The sequence below is a fragment of the Monosiga brevicollis genome, genomic scaffold, assembly GCF_000002865.3.
Source record: "Monosiga brevicollis MX1 MONBRscaffold_3 genomic scaffold, whole genome shotgun sequence".
Taxonomy (NCBI): Eukaryota; class Choanoflagellata; order Craspedida; family Salpingoecidae; genus Monosiga; species Monosiga brevicollis.
In genome coordinates, this window is record NW_001865040.1 from 878,954 (window position 1) to 898,173 (window position 19,220).

The 19,220-nt window shown below is 54.6% G+C and overlaps 6 protein-coding genes across 6 annotated transcripts in view; 4 read left to right on the top strand and 2 right to left on the bottom strand.

The window, feature by feature from the left end:
- Nucleotides 1-1,813: 1,813 nt before the first annotated feature.
- MONBRDRAFT_17576 (uncharacterized protein) lies at nucleotides 1,814-2,935 on the top strand (the record flags this gene model as incomplete). Its single annotated transcript, XM_001742976.1, has 2 exons — nucleotides 1,814-2,710; nucleotides 2,785-2,935. The coding sequence occupies 2 exons, from the start codon at nucleotides 1,814-1,816 to the stop codon at nucleotides 2,839-2,841; spliced, it is 954 nt and encodes a 317-aa protein (XP_001743028.1). The 3' UTR covers nucleotides 2,842-2,935.
- A 232-nt stretch (nucleotides 2,936-3,167) lies between these two features.
- MONBRDRAFT_22854 (uncharacterized protein) lies at nucleotides 3,168-4,590 on the bottom strand (the record flags this gene model as incomplete). Its single annotated transcript, XM_001743297.1, has 4 exons — nucleotides 3,168-3,250; nucleotides 3,342-3,882; nucleotides 4,064-4,445; nucleotides 4,523-4,590. 4 exons carry the CDS (start codon nucleotides 4,588-4,590, stop codon nucleotides 3,168-3,170), a joined length of 1,074 nt encoding a protein of 357 aa, XP_001743349.1.
- A 449-nt stretch (nucleotides 4,591-5,039) lies between these two features.
- Nucleotides 5,040-9,955, top strand: MONBRDRAFT_31193 (uncharacterized protein; the record flags this gene model as incomplete). Its single annotated transcript, XM_001742977.1, has 11 exons — nucleotides 5,040-5,153; nucleotides 5,245-6,246; nucleotides 6,374-6,572; nucleotides 6,722-6,841; nucleotides 6,942-7,102; nucleotides 7,540-7,713; nucleotides 7,861-9,181; nucleotides 9,271-9,390; nucleotides 9,515-9,596; nucleotides 9,664-9,724; nucleotides 9,878-9,955. The coding sequence occupies 11 exons, from the start codon at nucleotides 5,040-5,042 to the stop codon at nucleotides 9,953-9,955; spliced, it is 3,432 nt and encodes a 1,143-aa protein (XP_001743029.1).
- Nucleotides 9,956-11,371: 1,416 nt separating this feature from the next.
- MONBRDRAFT_22856 (uncharacterized protein) lies at nucleotides 11,372-12,376 on the top strand (the record flags this gene model as incomplete). Its single annotated transcript, XM_001742978.1, has 4 exons — nucleotides 11,372-11,503; nucleotides 11,576-11,878; nucleotides 12,008-12,110; nucleotides 12,195-12,376. The coding sequence occupies 4 exons, from the start codon at nucleotides 11,372-11,374 to the stop codon at nucleotides 12,374-12,376; spliced, it is 720 nt and encodes a 239-aa protein (XP_001743030.1).
- A 446-nt stretch (nucleotides 12,377-12,822) lies between these two features.
- MONBRDRAFT_14782 (uncharacterized protein) lies at nucleotides 12,823-14,331 on the bottom strand (the record flags this gene model as incomplete). Its single annotated transcript, XM_001743298.1, has 4 exons — nucleotides 12,823-12,933; nucleotides 13,224-13,831; nucleotides 13,912-14,063; nucleotides 14,252-14,331. The coding sequence occupies 4 exons, from the start codon at nucleotides 14,329-14,331 to the stop codon at nucleotides 12,823-12,825; spliced, it is 951 nt and encodes a 316-aa protein (XP_001743350.1).
- Nucleotides 14,332-15,378: 1,047 nt separating this feature from the next.
- MONBRDRAFT_31195 (uncharacterized protein) overlaps nucleotides 15,379-19,220 on the top strand; it is a gene marked incomplete at its 5' end in the record, with an annotated part of 7,011 nt that continues 3,169 nt past the window's right edge. Inside the window, 16 exons of the mRNA XM_001742979.1 lie at nucleotides 15,379-15,431; nucleotides 15,648-15,704; nucleotides 15,833-15,884; nucleotides 16,101-16,178; nucleotides 16,272-16,343; nucleotides 16,627-16,732; nucleotides 16,860-16,987; nucleotides 17,086-17,154; nucleotides 17,275-17,339; nucleotides 17,496-17,588; nucleotides 17,687-17,934; nucleotides 18,064-18,212; nucleotides 18,329-18,383; nucleotides 18,480-18,629; nucleotides 18,746-18,930; nucleotides 19,090-19,144. Of these exons, the coding sequence (XP_001743031.1) occupies nucleotides 15,379-15,431; nucleotides 15,648-15,704; nucleotides 15,833-15,884; nucleotides 16,101-16,178; nucleotides 16,272-16,343; nucleotides 16,627-16,732; nucleotides 16,860-16,987; nucleotides 17,086-17,154; nucleotides 17,275-17,339; nucleotides 17,496-17,588; nucleotides 17,687-17,934; nucleotides 18,064-18,212; nucleotides 18,329-18,383; nucleotides 18,480-18,629; nucleotides 18,746-18,930; nucleotides 19,090-19,144 (1,615 nt within the window). The remainder of the gene's footprint in view (nucleotides 15,432-15,647; nucleotides 15,705-15,832; nucleotides 15,885-16,100; nucleotides 16,179-16,271; nucleotides 16,344-16,626; nucleotides 16,733-16,859; nucleotides 16,988-17,085; nucleotides 17,155-17,274; nucleotides 17,340-17,495; nucleotides 17,589-17,686; nucleotides 17,935-18,063; nucleotides 18,213-18,328; nucleotides 18,384-18,479; nucleotides 18,630-18,745; nucleotides 18,931-19,089; nucleotides 19,145-19,220) is intronic.

The window sequence follows — 19,220 nt, forward strand, 5'->3', positions numbered from 1 at the left end:
TTGCGTTGGCTTGCAGATCATATCGCACTCGTATGGCGGCTTTTTCCTGGCGGACAACGCCTTCCAATCCTTGGGCGATGTAGTCGAGTTCTACTGTAACCATTTTTTGTGCGACAACCTACGCCTCACCACTCCGCTGCGCCCGGAAACACCCGTTCAAGCTCAAAATGCCCGCAAGGTCGTGATGGCTACTGCCGACTACCAAGCCATGACTCCAGATGAACTCAGCTTTTTGAACGGCGACAAAATGACCGTCGTCAATGATGAAGATCACCACTGGCTCTGGTGTGTTCGCTCCGGCGTTCAGCAGGCTGGGTTTGTGCCGCGCTCCCTCGTGGTTGCGTGTGGGGTCGAGGAGTCGGAGCGCGAGGCTGCCGCCAACTGCCAGCTTCCGCCCCAGTTCCAGCGCTCCCGATGGCTGCACGGCCGCATCTCGCGCGAAGAGACGATCGACTACCTCCAGGGCCAGCCCGTCGGTTCCTTCCTCATTCGAGAGAGCAGCAATCCGTACAGCCTCAGTATCAAGCTGGGCCCGGATAAAATCAAGCACATGCGCATCGAGGCCTCTGACCAGTCCCGCTACACCTGCGGTGAGCGACACTTTGACTGCCTCGAGGCGATTGTGCTCCGCTACATTAACACCCCAATCATGGACGACATTGAGTTACGCTACGCGGTGCCTCCGCAGGCGCTCGACGCTGACATGGATGGTGATCTCTACAGCGATGTGCAATACAGTCGCGTGGGTGCTGGTAACACTGCTCCGGCACCGACGACGGCTCCGCCCAAGCCCGTCTCTGCCCTGGACGCTGGCCGCTTGCAGGGCCGTTCCCTCCCCGGAGGTTACGAGAAAATGGGTGAGATCACCCGCAAGGTGAAGCGAAGCAAAAAGTGGAAAACCATGTACTTTGCCCTCCAGTCAGCCAAGAGCCGTCTCTTCTGCTTTGAGACGAAGGACGCCATCAAGCCCAAGGGCATTATCGATCTGCGCAGCAGCTATCTCACCACCGTCGATGATAGCCTCTTCGGGCGTCCCAATTGCTTTCAGATCGTGGTCAACGGGTCGGAGGTGCATCTTTGCACCGACACTCCACAAGAGCGCGACAGCTGGCTTGAAGCCCTCTATGAACACTGCGCCGAGTGTGGTGTTGGCCGTCCCATGGTTGACCCCACCACCAAGCACACCATTGCCACCCTCAGCGTCAAGATCATGGATACCAAGGATCTGCCCGTCAAGTCAGGGTCTGTCGTTTTTGTAGCCTCACTCAATGGCAGCAAGCACGCTCGGACCCGTGCCAAGCCCGTCAAGGACAATGCCGCCTTTTTTGATGAAGGTTTTGAGGTGAACAACATTTCCACTGTTGTCCAGGACCTTCGCTTGGAGCTAGTGCCCACGGGCCTCCGCAAGGGTACAATTGGTGCCCTCTCCATCGTACTCAGCTCTCTCCGTGGCACACCGCCGGTGCGTGATGATAGTTGTGGGTCGGGCGCTATTGCCTCGTACTCCGTATGCGTCCGTATATACTGGCCAATGCTCACGTATTGCTTGCATACTCTAGCGAGAAGAATGGTACACATTGTCTTCTGATGGCAAACCAGCAGGTCGCGTGCGCGTCAAACTCAGTCTGGCAGATGAGGTGGGCTGTCTGCAACCTGCTGACGTTTTCCTTTTTACCTTTTTACTCTTTTTTTCTTTTTTTTTTTTTTTCTCCTCCCCTAGCGTTCACTTGTTTTGATAGCGTGCATTCGCTTTGATCGCCCCATCCCCCCGCATTGCTCACGGCCACCCCTTGGGTTTCCTTTGCTGTCGTGCATGCGCCAGGTCATCTTGCCAGTCAAGGCGTATGAGCCTCTCAAGCTGGAGCTGGAGCGCAAGGATATGGTGCTGCAATCGGCATTGGCAGAGCATTTACGAGCATCGCTCAATGCCTTTGCAAACCATCTCATTCGCATTTGGATCAATGATGGTCGGGACGAGGAGCTGATTGGCTACCTCATGGCGCACCACATGCAAACGGAGGAGTCACCAGGCACCCTCTTCCGTGGCAACACACTTGTAACCAAGGTTATGGATCAGTACATGAAGTTTATTGCCATCGATTATTTGCAGGATACGGTGGAGCACTGCATTGTGGATATTTGCGATGAGAAGCGCTCATTTGAAATGGACGATTCGCGTGGCGGGCGCCCAGCCGAGAGTGCCCGCATTCTCAAGACTCATTGTCAAAACATTTGCAACTCCATCTTTGCATCCGTTGATCGGTGTCCACCACCGCTCCGCCGAGTCTTTGGCGTGTTGCAACAACAGGCCAAGAAGCGCTTTCCAGGAGATGCTCATGTCCAATACACATCAGTGAGCGCCTTCCTCTTTCTGCGGCTTTTTTGCCCCGCGATCATCAACCCCAAGCTGTTCAATATGATGTCTGAGCATCCTACGGACACGCTGGCACGCAACTTGACGCTTGTGGCCAAGGTCATTCAGAACCTTGCCAACATGGCGGAGTTTGGTCAGAAGGAGGCCTTCATGCAGCCAATGAACGAGTTTATCATGCTCAATCGTGGTAAAATGCAAACCTTCCTCAACAGCGTCTCCTCCAGCACCCGAGGCGAACATGAGGTGAAAGTGGCTTCAGCCTCGCGTGACTTGGCTGCTGTGGCGCGGATGTGCAGCCAAACCGACAAACTCGAGACCGTCTTGGACTCTTACAAGGTTAGTTTTGCTTTGGGGACCGGGCCTGCTCGTCACGGGTTGACCTCTCATTGGCTGCCCCTTATTTTTATCAGGTGCAATCGCCGCTCGTGAGCATCATCCGAGCTTTAGAAAGCAAGAACAATGCGTAGTCCTGACCCCCCTCTTTTGTTTTCATTCTGTTCCATACACTTGCTGCTTGTTTCTCCTTCTTTCTTGTTGAATGAAAAATTCAAGCTGCCCGCCAGTCCATGTGAGGGGATCTTGTCCCGCTTTTCTGATTGGCGTGCTGGGGCCAAACCTTGAGGTCGGGGAACAACTACAAGACTTGCACAAAATAAAACTTAGTTCAAAATGATGCAGAATACTTGATTTTTCGAGGCGCTTGTACCCGATCATGAGGCTTGCCCTATCAAAACCCCATCGCCCAGGAACAGATTCCAAGAATGGGAACGGAAATTGACTCTGGCTCCATGCTTCACTCGTAGCAGAGGTTGATGTGGGCAAAGGTGATGCGCTCCGCATAGCTTTGCTCACCTCGCTCATAGGCCACACCAAGCGCTATAGCATTGCAGGTGGGAAGGGAACCAAGGAAGGGTCATGAGATACAGTTTCCCAATAGAAAAGCGGGGCCAAGGTCACGCCCACGTACTGCATTTGCTATTAGGGTGGTTGGTCGCCACGCTGTAACCTGAGGGGCCGGGCCAGAGGGTGACCTCGTGGGACCAGGTGTTGCCGCCATCCATGGAGGACTGAACGGACATGTTAATGCGCTGGTCACGGCTGTTTGGGTTGGTAAAGTATAGCGTGTCATTAGCGGCCACCAAGCCCGCGGAACAAACAGGCTCGATAAGGTCAGGGATGTACGTCAAAGGGCCCCAGGTCAGGCCGCCGTCATGGCTCACGCTCTGCGCGCGGCAGTCGCAGCTTGAATTTAGGTGGCTGTTGCGAAAGTTGATCAGCAAAGTGCCATCGGCCAATTCGGCCACTTGACACTCTTGCATCTCGGGAAACACGGCACTGACAACGTAGGATGCCCCTTGATCATCCGAGAACCAGACGACACCGTTGGCAGAGTGGCCCGCGTGGTAACCCGAAGCACCGCACATGATAATGCGGCCTGGGTGCGTGTGCGCAAGGGTGATGCCCAAGCCTGGCCCGGCCAAAGTTCCATTCCACGCACTCAAATTGACCTGAAAAATCCACAAAGAGACGACACATAAGACAGACATGTGCGCACAGAGAAAGGCGGTGCGGGGGAAGCGGTGGGGGATCGCAGAACATGGCCCTTGATAGCAACGGATTTGACTGAGCACGGGACAAGACAGAGCGGTCAAATCAACAGAGAAATCAGTTGTTTCCAAGCGGACGCACTGGTTGAGCGGAAGACCAGGTGAGGCCAGCGTCGCGTGATTCCATTTGAAAGGTGGTCCAAGGTTCATCCAGAGTAGAATTGACAAACTGAAGCAACACGAGGTCAGGTGTAGCGGTGGTGCTGGAGCCCGGAACCACCGTCAAGTAAGGGTTGCGGTAGGTCGTATTCCCAGTCAGACTGCCCACGAGCATGACTGGCTCGGACCACGTGAAGCCCCCATCTTGGCTTCGCACGAGTTCAATATCCTTGGGGGCTTGATCGCCACAGGTTGTGCGACGGCTTTCGACAGCCATCAAGACAGTATTGTTGGGCAGCGTTACGGCAGTTGGCACACGATAACACGCATGGCCCCGCGTTCCGCCGATGAACACATCAACTTGGCTACCATGATGTCAGTGGATGTGAGAATGACGCGTGCGAGCCATCAGCGCGCTGCTTGCACAACCAGGGAAACGTACTCAACCTGAATCGCCGCATCTGCCACTGACAGGCAGCCCAAAACCAGGCCCAGCGCGAGCAATTTCATGCTGACTGTGTGTCAGTCAATGATCCCCCCGGCACCAGCCACGAGCCGAAAGCAGAGAAGAAAGCGGAGGCTGATGGATGATGACCTCGAGACGGCCGAGGAAGGTCAGTCGATTTATTGATGTTTGCTAACTGCACCATGTAGATCTCAGAAAGTCTGACATGAAGACGGAACCTTAGCAGACACCAGTGAGGATGGCTTGAGAAGCTTGCCTGCAAGCTTGCAACGGCTGCATGTTTTTTTTCTTGGCTGGCTCCTGCTGTTGCTGCCGTGGCTGATCGTCGTTGTGGTTCAAGAGTTGTGGCGGGTTGCCGGCCTGCACAGTGTTCACGGCAGTGGGGCGTGACAGTGGCCAGGCACACACCGACTCTTGTGGCTAGCTCTATCAAAGATAAGACAAAGCCCCCTTTTCCCTGGACGTATGTGCTTGGACAGATCTCGCGTTCAACATGGCTCGGCTGCGATGGGGCGCGCTGATGGGCACTCTATTGGTCGCGGGGGCCCTCTGTGTTGTGGTGCTTGTGCATACCTCAGCGTTGCCCGGCTCTCTGGCATCTCCAGCGGTGAGTGGACAAAGGCTCTGCCCGTGCATGCATGTGCCTGCTGATCCGTTTGATCATCTTCCCCCATACTCACCCCCAACCTGTTGCGCAGGCCAAGCTGAGCCGGGCGATTGAAGACCCTATGCGGCCGGTGGACCTCCCCAACTCGGAGCTGGCAGCTCTTCGCGCCGATGTTCAGCAGCTGCAAGTGTTGCATAGTGAACTGTTGCATGCTGTGCAGCAGCGTGCGGCCACGACCCCCGTCCGAGCGAATCCACCTACGTTGAGCGGCATTGATGGTGCAGCCGTGCGTGAGATCAAGACTCTAACCCAAGATCTCAAGGAGCTCATGAGCCACTTACAGGCGGTGCAGCAACAGCAGGATCGTGCCGCAGCCCTGGCGGCAGCCAAGCCACCGGCCCCAGCCCCAGCTCCGGCCCCGGCTCCAGCCCCGGCTCCGATGAAGCATAGGGATCAAGGCGATGTTGAGATGCCCATGCGACATTTCTCATACCCGCAGCTGCCCAAGTACCGAGAGATGAGCGACGAGAATAAGGCGCGTCTTAACCGTGCTGCGGATAAGCTGCAAGCTGATCTTCAACGCATTCAGCTGGCATCGGCACCGCAAAAATTGCTCAAATGTAGGATCGGGGCTTCATGTGGCTTTGGGTGTCGCATTCACCGCCTCTGCGTTTGCCTTTTTCGTGCCCTGGAACAAGAGCGGACCATGATCATTGACGGCGAGGAGACAACGCCCTACTCCACGGGCAGCCTCACCGACTGCCGGGGTTGGAATTGCTTTTTTGAAAAATACAAGCATGATAACGTGGACCTGTCCCTGGGTGTCGACACGCTCGATTTCGCCGTGGATTCGCATCTTCATGACCCCCTGTCCGAGCAGGCACCGTATTACAAAGAAGCCTTGCAGGCGTTTGATCAGCGCACGGACCCGGCCCGGCTCTGGCTTGTGGGTCAGCTCTTGGGTTGGCTTGTACGCCCGAATGCACGACTCAAGGCGTTTGTGCATGATCGCACATCCCAGCTTCAGCTTCAACTGCCTGTGGACTTTGGAGTCCACATTCGCATGACCGACAAGTTGGCCAGCGAAGCCAAGGTATGTCCGATTGGCACGCGCTCGCCACCTGCGTGCATCAAACGTGCTGTTCAATTTATGAGCCGCCCCAGCGCACCGTGCCAACCACCGTTCGCACTGCCCTCACCACGTGTGTGATGACGAGCAGTTGCATGTCTGGCGCGAGTACTTTCAGCACGTGGACCATCGGTTGATGCAAGACCTCGAGGTGTATTGGCACAGCTTTTACGACTTTAAAGCCAACACCACGGCCTTTGTGGCTACTGATGAACCCAGCATCTTTGAGGAAAAAGGACGCTCGTCCATTTCCAACTTTCGGCACAACCGCATTGTCTGGAATCCCGAAGGTAACTTTTTTTTTTTTCTTTTTTTTTATATGCCTGCTGAATGTAGCATGTCAATCGCGGCTCTGCCTGCCTACATTCACGGCATCAACTCAAATTGGCCTTGTCTCGCGCTTGTAAACCGTGATCTGCTGGTCGTGGTGCCAATATAGGCGCGACCTTGGCACAGTCACAAACCACCCGTTACTCCCAAGCGTCGCTGGACAACCTCATGTTTGAAATTTATGTCATGGCCACTTGCCGCTACTTTGTTGGCACCTTCTCGAGTCAAGGTGCGCTCATTTTTCAAGTCATGGAACCCTGATATGCTGAAGCCTGCTTAGCCCCCTCCGCTTGACGCCAACGCTCACCCGTCCACGTGTTGGGTGACAGTGTCGCGAATGGTGGCCGAGCTGCAAATGTATGATCGCCGCTATGATGTACTCTTTCGCGTGGACTCGCTTGACGAACCCTGGTTGGTTGCGTATCCAAACCGAACTGTCCGACCGCAGCAGCATCGGCTGGGCGTTTCTTTCGACTCACCACTGCCTCTTGTAGGTATGGCGTCTTGTGATTGCAGTGCAGCTTGCTGTTTGGTCGATCCCACCATCATAACAGTCGCGTATACCTGACCAATTAAACAATCATCCTCCACGATCTGCCATCCCTCTCTCGAATACATTTTTTGCACGAGTTTGGAAAGAAAAAAAAACACACAAGAATCTGTTTTGATGGAAATTGTGTGACTAACTGAAAGAAGGATCATCACACGCAACTTTCACACGAACGTTGGTATCAAAATCGCTTAGAAGGGGGGGACGGGGGTGTTCAATCGGATCACTTGAGAATTTTTATTTTGTTTCTGAATTCTCCTCGATTTGCCGTGAAGCGCGCATGCGCTGGTCCGGCCTTGGAGGCGCAACAGTGACGGCGTGAACGTGGCCGACCATTTTTTGTTTTGTCTGGGATCAAACGCGGCGTCATTGGCCAGCGAAAGCCGCAATCTCATCGACTGTGCCGTTGCTGTGGTGGACGCGAGGTGCCCCACATTGTGACGATGCGAACACCTCGCGTGGCGACCCTGGCCTATGCCGCCTTGGCGCTGGCCATAGTCCTTCTGCTCGGCTACTCGTGGCACGAGCTGCTTCAAACCCGCGCCGAACTCGTAAGTTGCGCTTGCCACCTGCCTGTTCGATCATCTCTTAGGTGCCATGGCGGAGAAACCCCCATCGGCCAGAGCGTTGACAATTTTGCCCTTCAAGGCTCCGCGGTGCCTCATTCCTCAGGGTTGTCTCACACTTTTTACTCTCAGGAATCGTTGCGAAGCAACAAGGAGACCCGGGCCTCAAGCACGTCCCGACCAGCGATCACGTCCCACAATGCCGCCCTGCATGAGTCTCTGGCAGATTTGCTGCAGCGTGCCGACAAGACGCTGGGCATGCTGCAACAATTGCAAAACCATGCTCGGGGGCACTCTTCAGAGCTGGTGACGATGAAAGAAAATGTCGAGGCCATGCATAATTCGTTGCGCGAGCTTGGATCTCGTGCGGTAGATGCACCAGCACCGGCGCCACAAGCGGAATCTCTTGAGGCGGCCAAACACTCGCGAAATGTTGGCCAGGCTGATGACATGCCCGGTGCCCACCATGTCGTGTCACCAGAATCGTCAGTGACCTGTCCTTCCTTGGACAAGGGAGGCCGCAAAGAGCTGCCCTACGGACACCTACCGCCCTACAACAAGTTTAATGAAACCGAGCTTCAACTGCTCAAGGCAGCCCGCGACCAGCTCATGAAGGATCTGAACACTTACCAGCTGAATCCTTCACCCGAGCGTGCATTGCACTGTGTCATTCGCTCGCGCTGTGGCTTTGGCTGTCGCTTGCACCGCATTGTTGTCTGCCTACATCGAGCTCTAATGAGCAAGAAGACCATGATACTTGAAGGCACGGAGGTCGAACCCTACAGTATTGGCGAACTCCGCGACTGTACCGGATGGGATTGCTTCTTTGCCCCGTACAAAGGCAAGTCCGTGACAATCAACAACGTAAAGTCGGTTGAGCAGTTTGCCGTCGACTCGCACCTCGGAGGTTCGCTTGGCAAGACATCAATATACTATGAAATGGCGCTCAAGGGCATGGGCGGTCGTGAGATGCCTGCCAAGCTTTGGGTAGTTGGCCAGCTTGTGGGCTGGCTGATCAGGCCCAGCGAGCGCATGAAGCGCGTTTTGAATGGCAAGCTCTCCGAGCTCAAGCTGACACTTCCAGTGGACTTTGGTGTACACATCCGCATGACTGACAAGCTTGCCAGCGAAGCCAAGGTCAGACCTGCTGCCGGATATACCGCCGTTTGTGTTTTTGCATGCAAGCCCTCGTCTCTAGCCTCTAGCCCTGCGGCCCTCACTTTGCTTCCCCCACCACTGGTGCACCATGTGCAGTTGCATGTGTGGCGCGAGTATTTCCAGCACGTAGACCACAAACTGTTTCCAGACCCCGAAGTGTACTGGCATAGCTTTTATGATTTTACCGCAAATACCACAGCCTTTGTTGCCACCGATGAACCAAAGATCTTTGAAGAACGCGGACGCTCAGCCATCTCCAGCTTCCGCCACAACCGCATCGTTTGGAACCCCGAAGGTGTGACCTGAAATCTGGGCTTGCTGTTGCTGGCTTTTGAAGTTTGTACAAATGTGTGCTGACTGGCACTGGCTTTTCACGGGCAACAGGGGCTGAGCTTGCCCAGCAGCAAGGCACACGCTACTCGCAGCGTTCGCTGGACAATCTCATGTGCGAGGTTTATATCTTGACATCAGCCAAGCATTTTGTTGGCACCTTCTCCAGCCAGAGTAGGTCGTTGGTGCAGTCCGGATGGGGCATTCGGTTGGAGGTGATCGCACCCTGTGGGGCTGCGCTTTTTATTTTTTATTTTTTGCTCATCGTGTGTCTCCCGCAACGGCTCGCGGCATTTAGTCTCGCGTTTGGTCATTGAGCTTGAGATGTTCCAAGAGCGCTATGATGCTTTCTTCCGTGTGGACTCTCTTGACGAGCCGTGGTACGAGGTCTCAGTTCTTCCTCACAAAAATTGCCATTTGAGGCGTGATGTGGTTGTTACTCTCCAGCCCAAGGGATGTGCATGTGTCCAGTGGCTCTTTCTCACGGTCGGAACTTTTCATAGGCACGGTGTGTTTTAAGATTGTGCAAGTGCAGAAGCGAAGCGCCAAGAGTTCTCAAGTGGTCCCATTTCCCCGTGGTTCTCAGCGTCTTCCAAGAAACGGGCGAGGGGAAGCATGCGCCAGCACGGGCACTCTCGTGTGAAACCGACCCATGGCGCAGCTCCAAGCGGGGGAGGATGCACTGATCAATCTATTCCCCAAGCACCTGATACCTTCCACAAATGTTTCAACGAGATAGGGCATTCCTTGGAGCTCGATAATGATGCTGTTTGCCATTAGCTAGTTGCAATTTTTTGGAGGCTTTCTTTTTTTTTTTTTTTTTTTGGCAGGCCAAGTCAGACTTGCATTCAAACAAGGAGGCGACGGTTTGGTGGTAACGCATTGCCACGACAAACGCAAAGGCCAAGGGGTGCACCCCGAAAAAGGAGGGCCGGGGCGGGGGGTAGGGTCGGGCTGTCGATGGGAGAGAAGAGTTGAGCCTCTTTCCGATCATCCAAAAGAAGACACACCAAAAAAAGAAGCCTTGTCTATACGTGCCGAAGGAAACAACATGCATGCTGGATTCCCAACACAAATCTGGTGGGATAAAAGCATAGCTTTTGTAGGAGTGACAGCACCGAGGAGGAGAAAGGGGAAAAACCAAACAAAAACGAAAACGTAGGCACGAAGATATCGTGCATTACCGAGCCTGATGGATCGGCAGGATTGTGGTGGGTAGTCGTCCAATCACACGCACGCGCGTGGTGGGCTCTTACAAACGGCCTTCCGCAGCAGCCACCAAGACCTTCTCCAGGTCAAAACCAGGGGCGTTGGGGTCAGTGATCACTGCGCTTCAAACAAGCATGCGGGTTGATCGTGAGCAAAGCCAATTATACCGGGCAAGCGCATTTGTCAAAGATCAAGGTGGAGGCAAGATGGGATGGTTGGGGCATCGTGGCCAGTGGCCCCCCTTCGCGGAGACAAAAAGACAATTGAACAATCGAGGCGTGAAGAGCAGCGAGAAGCAGGTACGCACGGCCATTCTTGGCAGCTTCTGCGCGGGCCTTCTCCTCCTTGGCGGCCTTGGCGGCAGCCTTCTTGGCCTCCTTCTCCTGATGTGCCGCCTCAGTGCGGGCCAGAGAGCCTATGCAATACCAGGTCGCTATTCAATGCGAAGAATACGGCACACGCGCGAGTGTCCTGCATTGAAAAGACTTACGGTGGCTCATGAGACCGTAGGTGACGCCAGCAAGCAGCGCAGCCCAGCGCGAGAACTGTGCAACAAGGTGCGACCGGTCAGAGTGGGCACGGGGGAAAATCGTGCATGCGCACGATCAATCAAGGTGCGACTCGCTTGGAGAAGCACCGCTGTGCCACGGGCTCGCAAAGAATTGGCTCGCCTCCCCAAAAGCCTCTAGCCCCAGCAAAGATGTACAAAAGTAGCTGGGCCAACCGCCGACGACATGCAGGGCAGACATACCTTGAGAACCGGGGAGAGCTCAGCCATGATGAAGGTTCCAAGGGGACAGCGAGAGGCGCCAACGGGGTCAGTGAACAAGCTCGGGGTATAAATTGACCTCGTGATGGCAACCCGTTACACAAAATCACACTTCCGTATCCACCTGAAATATTATCTGACAATCGAGAAGATGCACTTCCTCTCTCTCTCTACAACATGGCGACGGCTGCACAAGCATCGGCTGCACAGGCGGCGCCGGCGGAGCCGGGTCAGGCAGAGATCGATGAGAACCGCAAGCGAAAGCTAAGCATGTTTTTGCGCGAGCTGTGGCGGGCTGGGGCCATTCATGTGCGTTGTATGGTTGGCTGGCAAGGCGCGCATTTGCGGCTCCGGGATGTCTCACCTTTGCGTGACGTGCAGGGATTCAAACACATTGAGCTCTATTTGCGGGGCAAGGAGGAGCTGATCGTGACAGTGGCCAATGAAATATCCACAGCTACACCCGTGGCTTCCCTGGCCTCTTCTTTGCAGATGAAGAGACTGCCTCGCAACCAGCAGTCGTTGATGCTCTCCGCCGGCACGCAGCGCGTGTTGAGCGGTTACGGCTATATTGACGTTGGTCTCCCGCCAGCCAGCCCCAGCGCACTGGAGGAGCACGTGGACCCCAACACTACTGTCTTTTTGATTGCTGGATACAGCCGCTATTCGTGTCCTTACGTCTGGGTGCGTCCCGAGTGGCTGCACCCAACTTTTGAAGTTGCCGGGCCTTGATGGACCCATCTGCTTAAAAGGAGAAACTGACTGTGCGGTGACGACATGCTCATCGATGAATATCACATGGTGCTTGTGCAGGTACGAAACAACCACGAGCGGCTGGTGCACCTGGCAGACAAGGATGCAGCAAGCAAGGACAGTCCCCTGCGGCTCAAGACCACCTCCACGTGGCTGTCTGATGGTACGGCTCCGACATGAGCTCGCGGCTGTGCATGCAAGTCACCTGGGCGTTTTGTTGTTCTGACTGACACTCCATGTCGTGCAGATGTTAGTATTTGGGATATGATCGCTGAGCTGGTCGAGCTGTGCACTGTGCCCACACCGCTCAATCCCTTTTCCCTGGATTTTGAATATCTGGAAAGGTGTGCTTTTCACACCACACCCTTCAACACTCTGGCACCAGCAATTGTAATGGTCATTTTTGGGGTCATCCTGCAACGATTGTAGCCCTGACTAATGTCGAGCGCCACCCTTGTGTTAATGTGGCCCCATGCAGCTTGCGCGGTACAGAGGCCGTGCTCATCACAGGCGGTATCATGCATGGACTTCAGCACATTCTGAAGCGACCAGATAAAGGTTATGCGGAAGCCGGTACGTCTGCATTACTCTGCATGGGTGTCAAGGCTCAGCACTCGGAAAGTCTGGGTTCGATTATCTCCCATCCAAGTGGGCCTGCCCCGTGTGCTTTTGGGAGTCTCGTCTGGCTTGCCGAACGCACAGCTTGGCATGTCGCTTATTCCGGGTTGTGCCTGTGTATCTTCGCTGACCCTCGGGCACGCAGTGCACAACGAGTTTGAGCGAGTGGCAAAGCTGCACTTTACTCGACTGCGCCAGCTTCATCATCTGGGCGCCCTGGACGAAGGCCTGCCACAGCGGCGAGGCTCTGTGCTCTACTAATCTGCCGCGGATGTGGTGTTGCCCAGGCTCCCAGCTTGCTCCAAGGCTTGGTGCAGCACGTACTTGACGTCATACTGCATGTCATACCAGCAGTTGACGGCGATGCACTGGCCGGCCGTGTCGGCATCGCCATCCTGTTTGACCTGCACGTGTCGATCAGAATAGTTTGTGTGATGAGGTTGTAGGGTTGAGGTAGCACATGTGTATCGATCCCACCAAAGTGTTGTTGTGGCGGGAAGGCAACGAGGTCTTGCTTCCCTTCTGGGTGCGGATACGTGTCTGTAGGTGCCGGTTATGCAAGTGCTCGCACTGGAGAGGCAAAACGAGTGATGGGTTGCAAGAGCTGCGCTCTGAACCCTTGTGCATAACACCCAATTTAAAACCATCTCTGTCTGACGACACGGTCCAGACCCACCTGATGATACCACAGGCTGGGTAGGTAGAGAAGATCGCCGGCTTCCAGAGTAATGTCAATTCGCTCGAGGGCAGTCGTGGCAGGATAGCGAGTGCGGTGGTTGGGTTGCTCAGGATCAAAGACGATCCAAGGTCGAGGCGCCGCGTCCTGCTGCACCACCTCGAAGGCACCCGTCGCCTTGTCTTGGACGTACTGATAGGTGGGCAGCTCTCGCGTGGGCAGGACCACGACACTGGGGGGGCTGTACAGGGTGAAATGTTTCCGACCGCGCAGGACAGCGTACGTGTTCTCGTAGTGATCCTTGTGGAGGGAGGTGGTTGCGTCCGCACCGCCCATCCAAAAATTAATGGCGTCGGGTGGCACGCCAAAGGCTTCTGAGGCAAAGGGCAATTCTGCTCCTGCCACATCGGCAAGCAACTGCGCGCCAAATTCAGTCTCAGCCGTCAAGTTGCTGTCTTGGTGAGAGATGTAAAACACGCCGGGCTTTGTCGGACGCCGCAAGTGGGCAATATAGTCTCCAAAGGTCCACCGCTGGCTCTCTGGCAGCACAAAGCAAGGCTCTGCCCCTTCACGCTCGAGCACAGCATCGCCTGCATGCGCGCTTGTGAGCTTGGTGCCCAAGTGTCAGATTTGTGCTCGATGGGGCAAGGGAGTGAGCGCGCGCGCGCACCGTAGCCGGTCGGGGTTGCCTCGACTGAGACGTCAAGGTGTCCATAATGGGTTTGAAGGTAGTCCAGCGACCATTTCTCAAAGGCAGGCCAATGGCAAACGCCACCACGGATGATCAAGGGGCGATTGGGTGAGACAAAGTCCCGCCAAAATCTATGAGCGAAAAACCAACAAAGGTTCGCAGTTGGTCAGAGATTTACAAGCTTCTTGTCCCATGATGTAGTCATCGAGGGCAGATGGCTTGCCCCCAAGATCAGGGTGCCAAAGGCGCTCATCACATTGCCGAGGCAAGCAAAATCAAACGCAGGCTGACAGCGTGCACCATGGACTCGGGTACGAACTCGATGGCAGAGGGCGGATCTCGACGCTCCACTATCGGCTGAGCGTATGCCAGCTCGCGACACTCTTGTAAGAGGGACATCGTGTCCACAAGCACGTGTCCCCGGGCCATGGTCGATCGATACACCCTCGCTCACAGGCCCTCAGTTTGAGCGTGAAAACCCTCACCCGTCAGCCCCTCGCCTACCCTCCTCCCTCCTCCTTCCACTTTCACAGGACCAAGTAGGGCCTCTTGACCCGAGCACGTTGCCGACACACGCCTTCCGGTGGTTTTTTTTTCTTTTTTTTTTTTCTGTGTCTCCGTTTTATCTGACAACAGCCAGCTTGGAATTGTCAGCACATGACAACTGAAACGCGGCTGATGAGCGGGTTGCATCCTCAACACCTTGACGACCCGGATCTATAAAGTGTAGCAAACGACACACTACTTCTTAGAAAGAAAACGAGGCAGTGTTTTTTCGATGGATTTTTGCTTTTTCTTCTCTTCTTGCTGTCGATGTGGCGGGGCTGCGGTGGTTGGCGGTCAAGAGACGGGCTGGTGCAGCTCCCTCCTTTTTCCTTTTTTATTGTTCGCTTGCAGTTGATCAATCGGTGCCGAACAGGGTGGTTGATGAGATCATTGTCTCGCGACTTTTGTGTGTGCCCATGTTGGATCTGTGGTCCTACTGAAAAGGGAAGACAGGCAGCCGTGCGCAGCCTGAGCACCGGAGCTTCGATTGAACGCAACTTGTTGGCGTCCTTTTTCTCGTGGATGGTCAGTGTGCAAACCATGCTGTGCCTGTCAATCTGCTTGCCTTCTGAGCCCGCGCTGTGGTCTTTTTGTCGCTATGCTTGGCCACTCTGCTATTTATACGCTGCCTTCGCCTTGCTCAGACACTGTAAATTTTGGGACAGCTGGTGGGCTGAGCCAGATCTGGCTGTTGGTTGCATATTCATCCGGCAATACGTGTGCATGCCCTATTGGTGGTGTTCACACAGGACACCGAGGCCTGGTCTTGGGCGACCGCAATGTCTCTCGCACTGGTCCTCGCTCGCCGCCACGGTGGCCGCGCGTAAAAACCCAGCGAGCCGCTGTTGAACACTTGCCGCCCATACGTCGCCGCGCACGCTCTCTCATTCACTTGCAACCATGGCGGAGGAGTTTGATGAGCTAGATCGGCGCAGCTCCATCCGCCAGCTTTCGTGAGTGTTTGCTTCCTCCTGCCTGAACCAAATCAACAGTGTGCTCATGCCCCTTGTGCCTCTTCGCTTGCAGACATCGTGTTTCCTCGGCCCGCGCTCGACGATTGGCCAGGTGAGGCGCATTTTGACGGCTGCAGCCGACCTTTATGAGCCAAGCCGTTCTGGATCTTGCCAGGGAACATTGGCTGTGCTCACCTCTGTTCTTGCTCCAACAAGGGCAAGCGCGCGCGTGGTTGAGGATGAGCAAGAACGCCAGCAACTCCAGCGTACCAGGTACGAAACATTAGAGAAGAAGTGGGAACTCCTTTGATGCCTCAACTTTTTCCACCATGGTGAGGCAATCCTGTTTGCGTCATTTTGCTCACGCCATTGCACCTCTTTCATCACGGGACAAACGACAGGCTGGAGGAAGCCAAGGCACATCGCCGCCCAAGCGTGCGGGCAGCTATTCGGGTGTGTATCGCTCTTCATTCTCCTTGCCAACTCAAGTCCATTCGGTTATTGGCGCTCACTCTTGTCTCTTGCTCATTTCTAGCTTGAAGATGAATGGCGCGTAGCTACACTCGAAGATCTGCGGGCAAGTCGTTTTCGTTCGAGTGGCCAGTTCCATGCGAGTGGCCGCCCAACAAACTCACACCATTGGGCTTTATGCCTTTGGTCTTCCCGTAGGATCATTTCATGGCCCGTAGCACTCTGCGAGGTCTCGATGTTGACGGTTTTGTTGAAGCCCTGCGCCCGCAGATGCATGTTCGTTCCCAAGCCGCCCAATATCTGTATTCAGTCAATGGCACGCTAGTCGTAACAGATCGCTAAAACTATTCTTCATCATCTCCTGTGTAGCACGCTGATGCCGACACGTACCTGCGCAATCTTTACGAGAAAATGCGAGTGGGCACTCAGTTGGTTTCCTGGGTATGTTTTGCTGACGCTCAAGCCGCTGCAGTGCTTGCGCTGGCGTGGATATTCACCCAGCTTCTCTGGTGCAGGATAATTTTGCCACCTACATGATGCTGGAGTTTCAAAAGAAAAACGACGCGAGTGCTCGTGCCAAACATGCAAGTGAACCATGCTTGGAAATCTCTTCCCGGAGCCGCTTTCAGCTCACGCCCGCTGACTGGCTGCAAGTGTCTGGTGCTTTGACGCTCGAGGGAGGATGGTCTTATGAGTGTCTTGTGTGGCTCGTTTTTCTTTGCAGGTGCCAATACAGCTGCCAGCAAAGATTGCCACGCTGCCCCAGCGGAGCAATATTCGTGCCATGAGCTCCGGTCCCAAAGACCGGCTATATGTGCTCCAAGAGAACGGTCTGTTGATTCAAGCCCGTGGCAACGACCTTGGTCATTCGTCAAATGCTTGGACGCACATGTCGATGCTCACCTGCCTTTTTTTTTTTTTTTTTTTTTTTTTTTTTTTTGCTTTCATGTACTTTAGCCACGCTAACCATATGGAACAGCTCTGATAGTGCCGATACGTGGACTCAAAAGCATGTCCTTCCATCGGCTGGCTCCACGGGCAATACCTGGGTGACAGACATGGTCTTGTTGCCCACCCTGGGTCGGGTACGTGGGTCGATCCGGGCCCTCCATCAATCACTTTGAATCGAGGAACCTGCTCTCGTTCTGATGCCACAACTCATTGCATCGGTGGCTCGCCATAGATTGCCGTGTGTGCCGGTGAACGCGAGCTCTGGTTCTATGACATGCGAACCCTGGAGCCTCATTTTGCGGTAGGCTCGAGCGCAGTACCTTGCGGTTTCTTGTCACCTGCTTTTTCTTTTATGTCTGTCTGTCTCTCCCCCCCACTTTTCCCTTTCTTCACGAGGTGTTTGCGTTGTCACGTCTCGCAGTTGATCCATCTCGCCGACACTCCGATGAAAATGGTTTCCTTTACTGATCCTGAGAGCCAGGACGTGTGCGTATCTGCTGGTGACTGTTCACGAGCTTGCTTTTGATCACCAATCCGAAAAGAGCCTGCTCCCTGCTGGGTCCAAATATCTCATCATCATGACGCACCTCGCTTGCTTTGGGGCCCAATCCTCTTTTGGTTTTGTGCGGCGTGGATTATCAGGACTCTCGTAATTGGAGACCATGCCGGTTGCCTGAATGCAATTCAGCTGCCGCCGTTTTGCCTCACGTGCAAGGCCTTCAAGGAGAGCCAACGGTATGTACCACGAAACCCCTAACCCCTCGCCCTCTGAGAAGACGATCAAACCTTCTGACGCGCCCACTTGGATATGGCGGCGTTTGCCACGCTGGCAGGCAGGGAAAGCTTCAAAAGACTGTCCTGAAATTGTCCATCGACAAACTGCGCACGCCAAGCGAGTATTATGGAAACATAACCTACTCGCGGTGGCAGGTTCACAACGATTGGGTGTCAGGTCTCACTTACCTGCCATGGGTGCGCCTGCTGGCCTCGACCAGCAATGACGAGGCCACAGGCATGGTGATTGGCGAAGTGATCGAGCCAGTCCTGCTCCAGCCAAAGTCCCTGGCCATCGACCCGGACGGTGTGTTGCAAAGGGCCCAAGCCCAAGCCCATAGCTTCCTGTGGCTCTTTAACCACGGTGGGGGCCAACGACAGACTGCCTATCACTAACGCACTTGCTTGCTCCTTCCACATGCATGCATGCATGCAGGCCCTTCGGCACATTTGTTTCCAAATGGCAACGCACTGCGGCGCAATGCGGGTGAAACTGTGTTTCGAATCAACAAAGGCGTCAAAGCCCTGGCGTTTTCTTCACGCGTCAATGTGGTTGTCACCGCCGGTCTGGACCGCGTGATTCGTGTAAGTGTCGTTGGTATCTTGTTGGCGTCTCGTTTGCTAGAGGCGCACTTGCAAGAGCAGCTTGCGCATTCGGTATCGCGTGCCCGTGTACACCTTACAATGGTGCACTTCATCAGCTGTGGAATCCATACGTCAGTCTGCGCCCCAGCGGCTCCCTCGAAGGACATAATAGTATGTTTCTCGTGCGAGCGAATAGCATTCCAAAGCCAGGCGTCTTGCATCGTCATTAAACACATTCCTTGTGCCCCTGCCTCTGCATCATCACAGCACCAGTCTTGCAACTAGCGGTGCAAGAGGAGCGCGATCGTCTGTTCAGCTGCTCGGCTGATCGCGAAATTCGTGCTTGGCACCTGGTCGACATGACTTGCCTCATTGCACTCTCGCATCGGCGACACGCAGTGCCACTCGAGCCCTCCTGTACGTTGGCATAACATGAGTGCCCTCTAACCTTGCTTGTTTACTTCACCTCCTTCTCTCGCTTGATTGGCACATTCTCAAACGGCTGCCTTTTATCGTGCACACGGTCGTTGTAGGCATGTTTTGGCATGTTCCCTCCTCCTCGCTGATGGTTGGCGCGGAAACCCTGTGTCAGCTGGTTATCAAAGCTTCCAAAGACACTGGCGCACATGTGCAAAGTCACGATTGCGCTGTCGTCTGCAGCGTGTTTTCTCGTCGATTTGGCCAACTCGTCACTGGTGACCAGAATGGACAGATCAAGGTTAGCCATCATGGGGTCACACTCGATCATCTGTGTACTCGTGAAACGGGTGACATTCAAGTGGCTGTCGTCGGCACAGAACCGGACCCAGACTCAGACCCAATATAATCATGCACTCATTGAATACTCATGCGCTCTTGCTTGCTTGCTTGCGCGCAGAGCTGGGATGCACACTCTGGTGCCCAGATCTTTGAGTTTGACATCAACGAAGGCGGTGAGTGGAGCCCCCCTTTTTTTTTCAGACCCTTTTTTGTTTTCCTCTTTCCGGTTTTTTTTTTCTGGGATTCTAA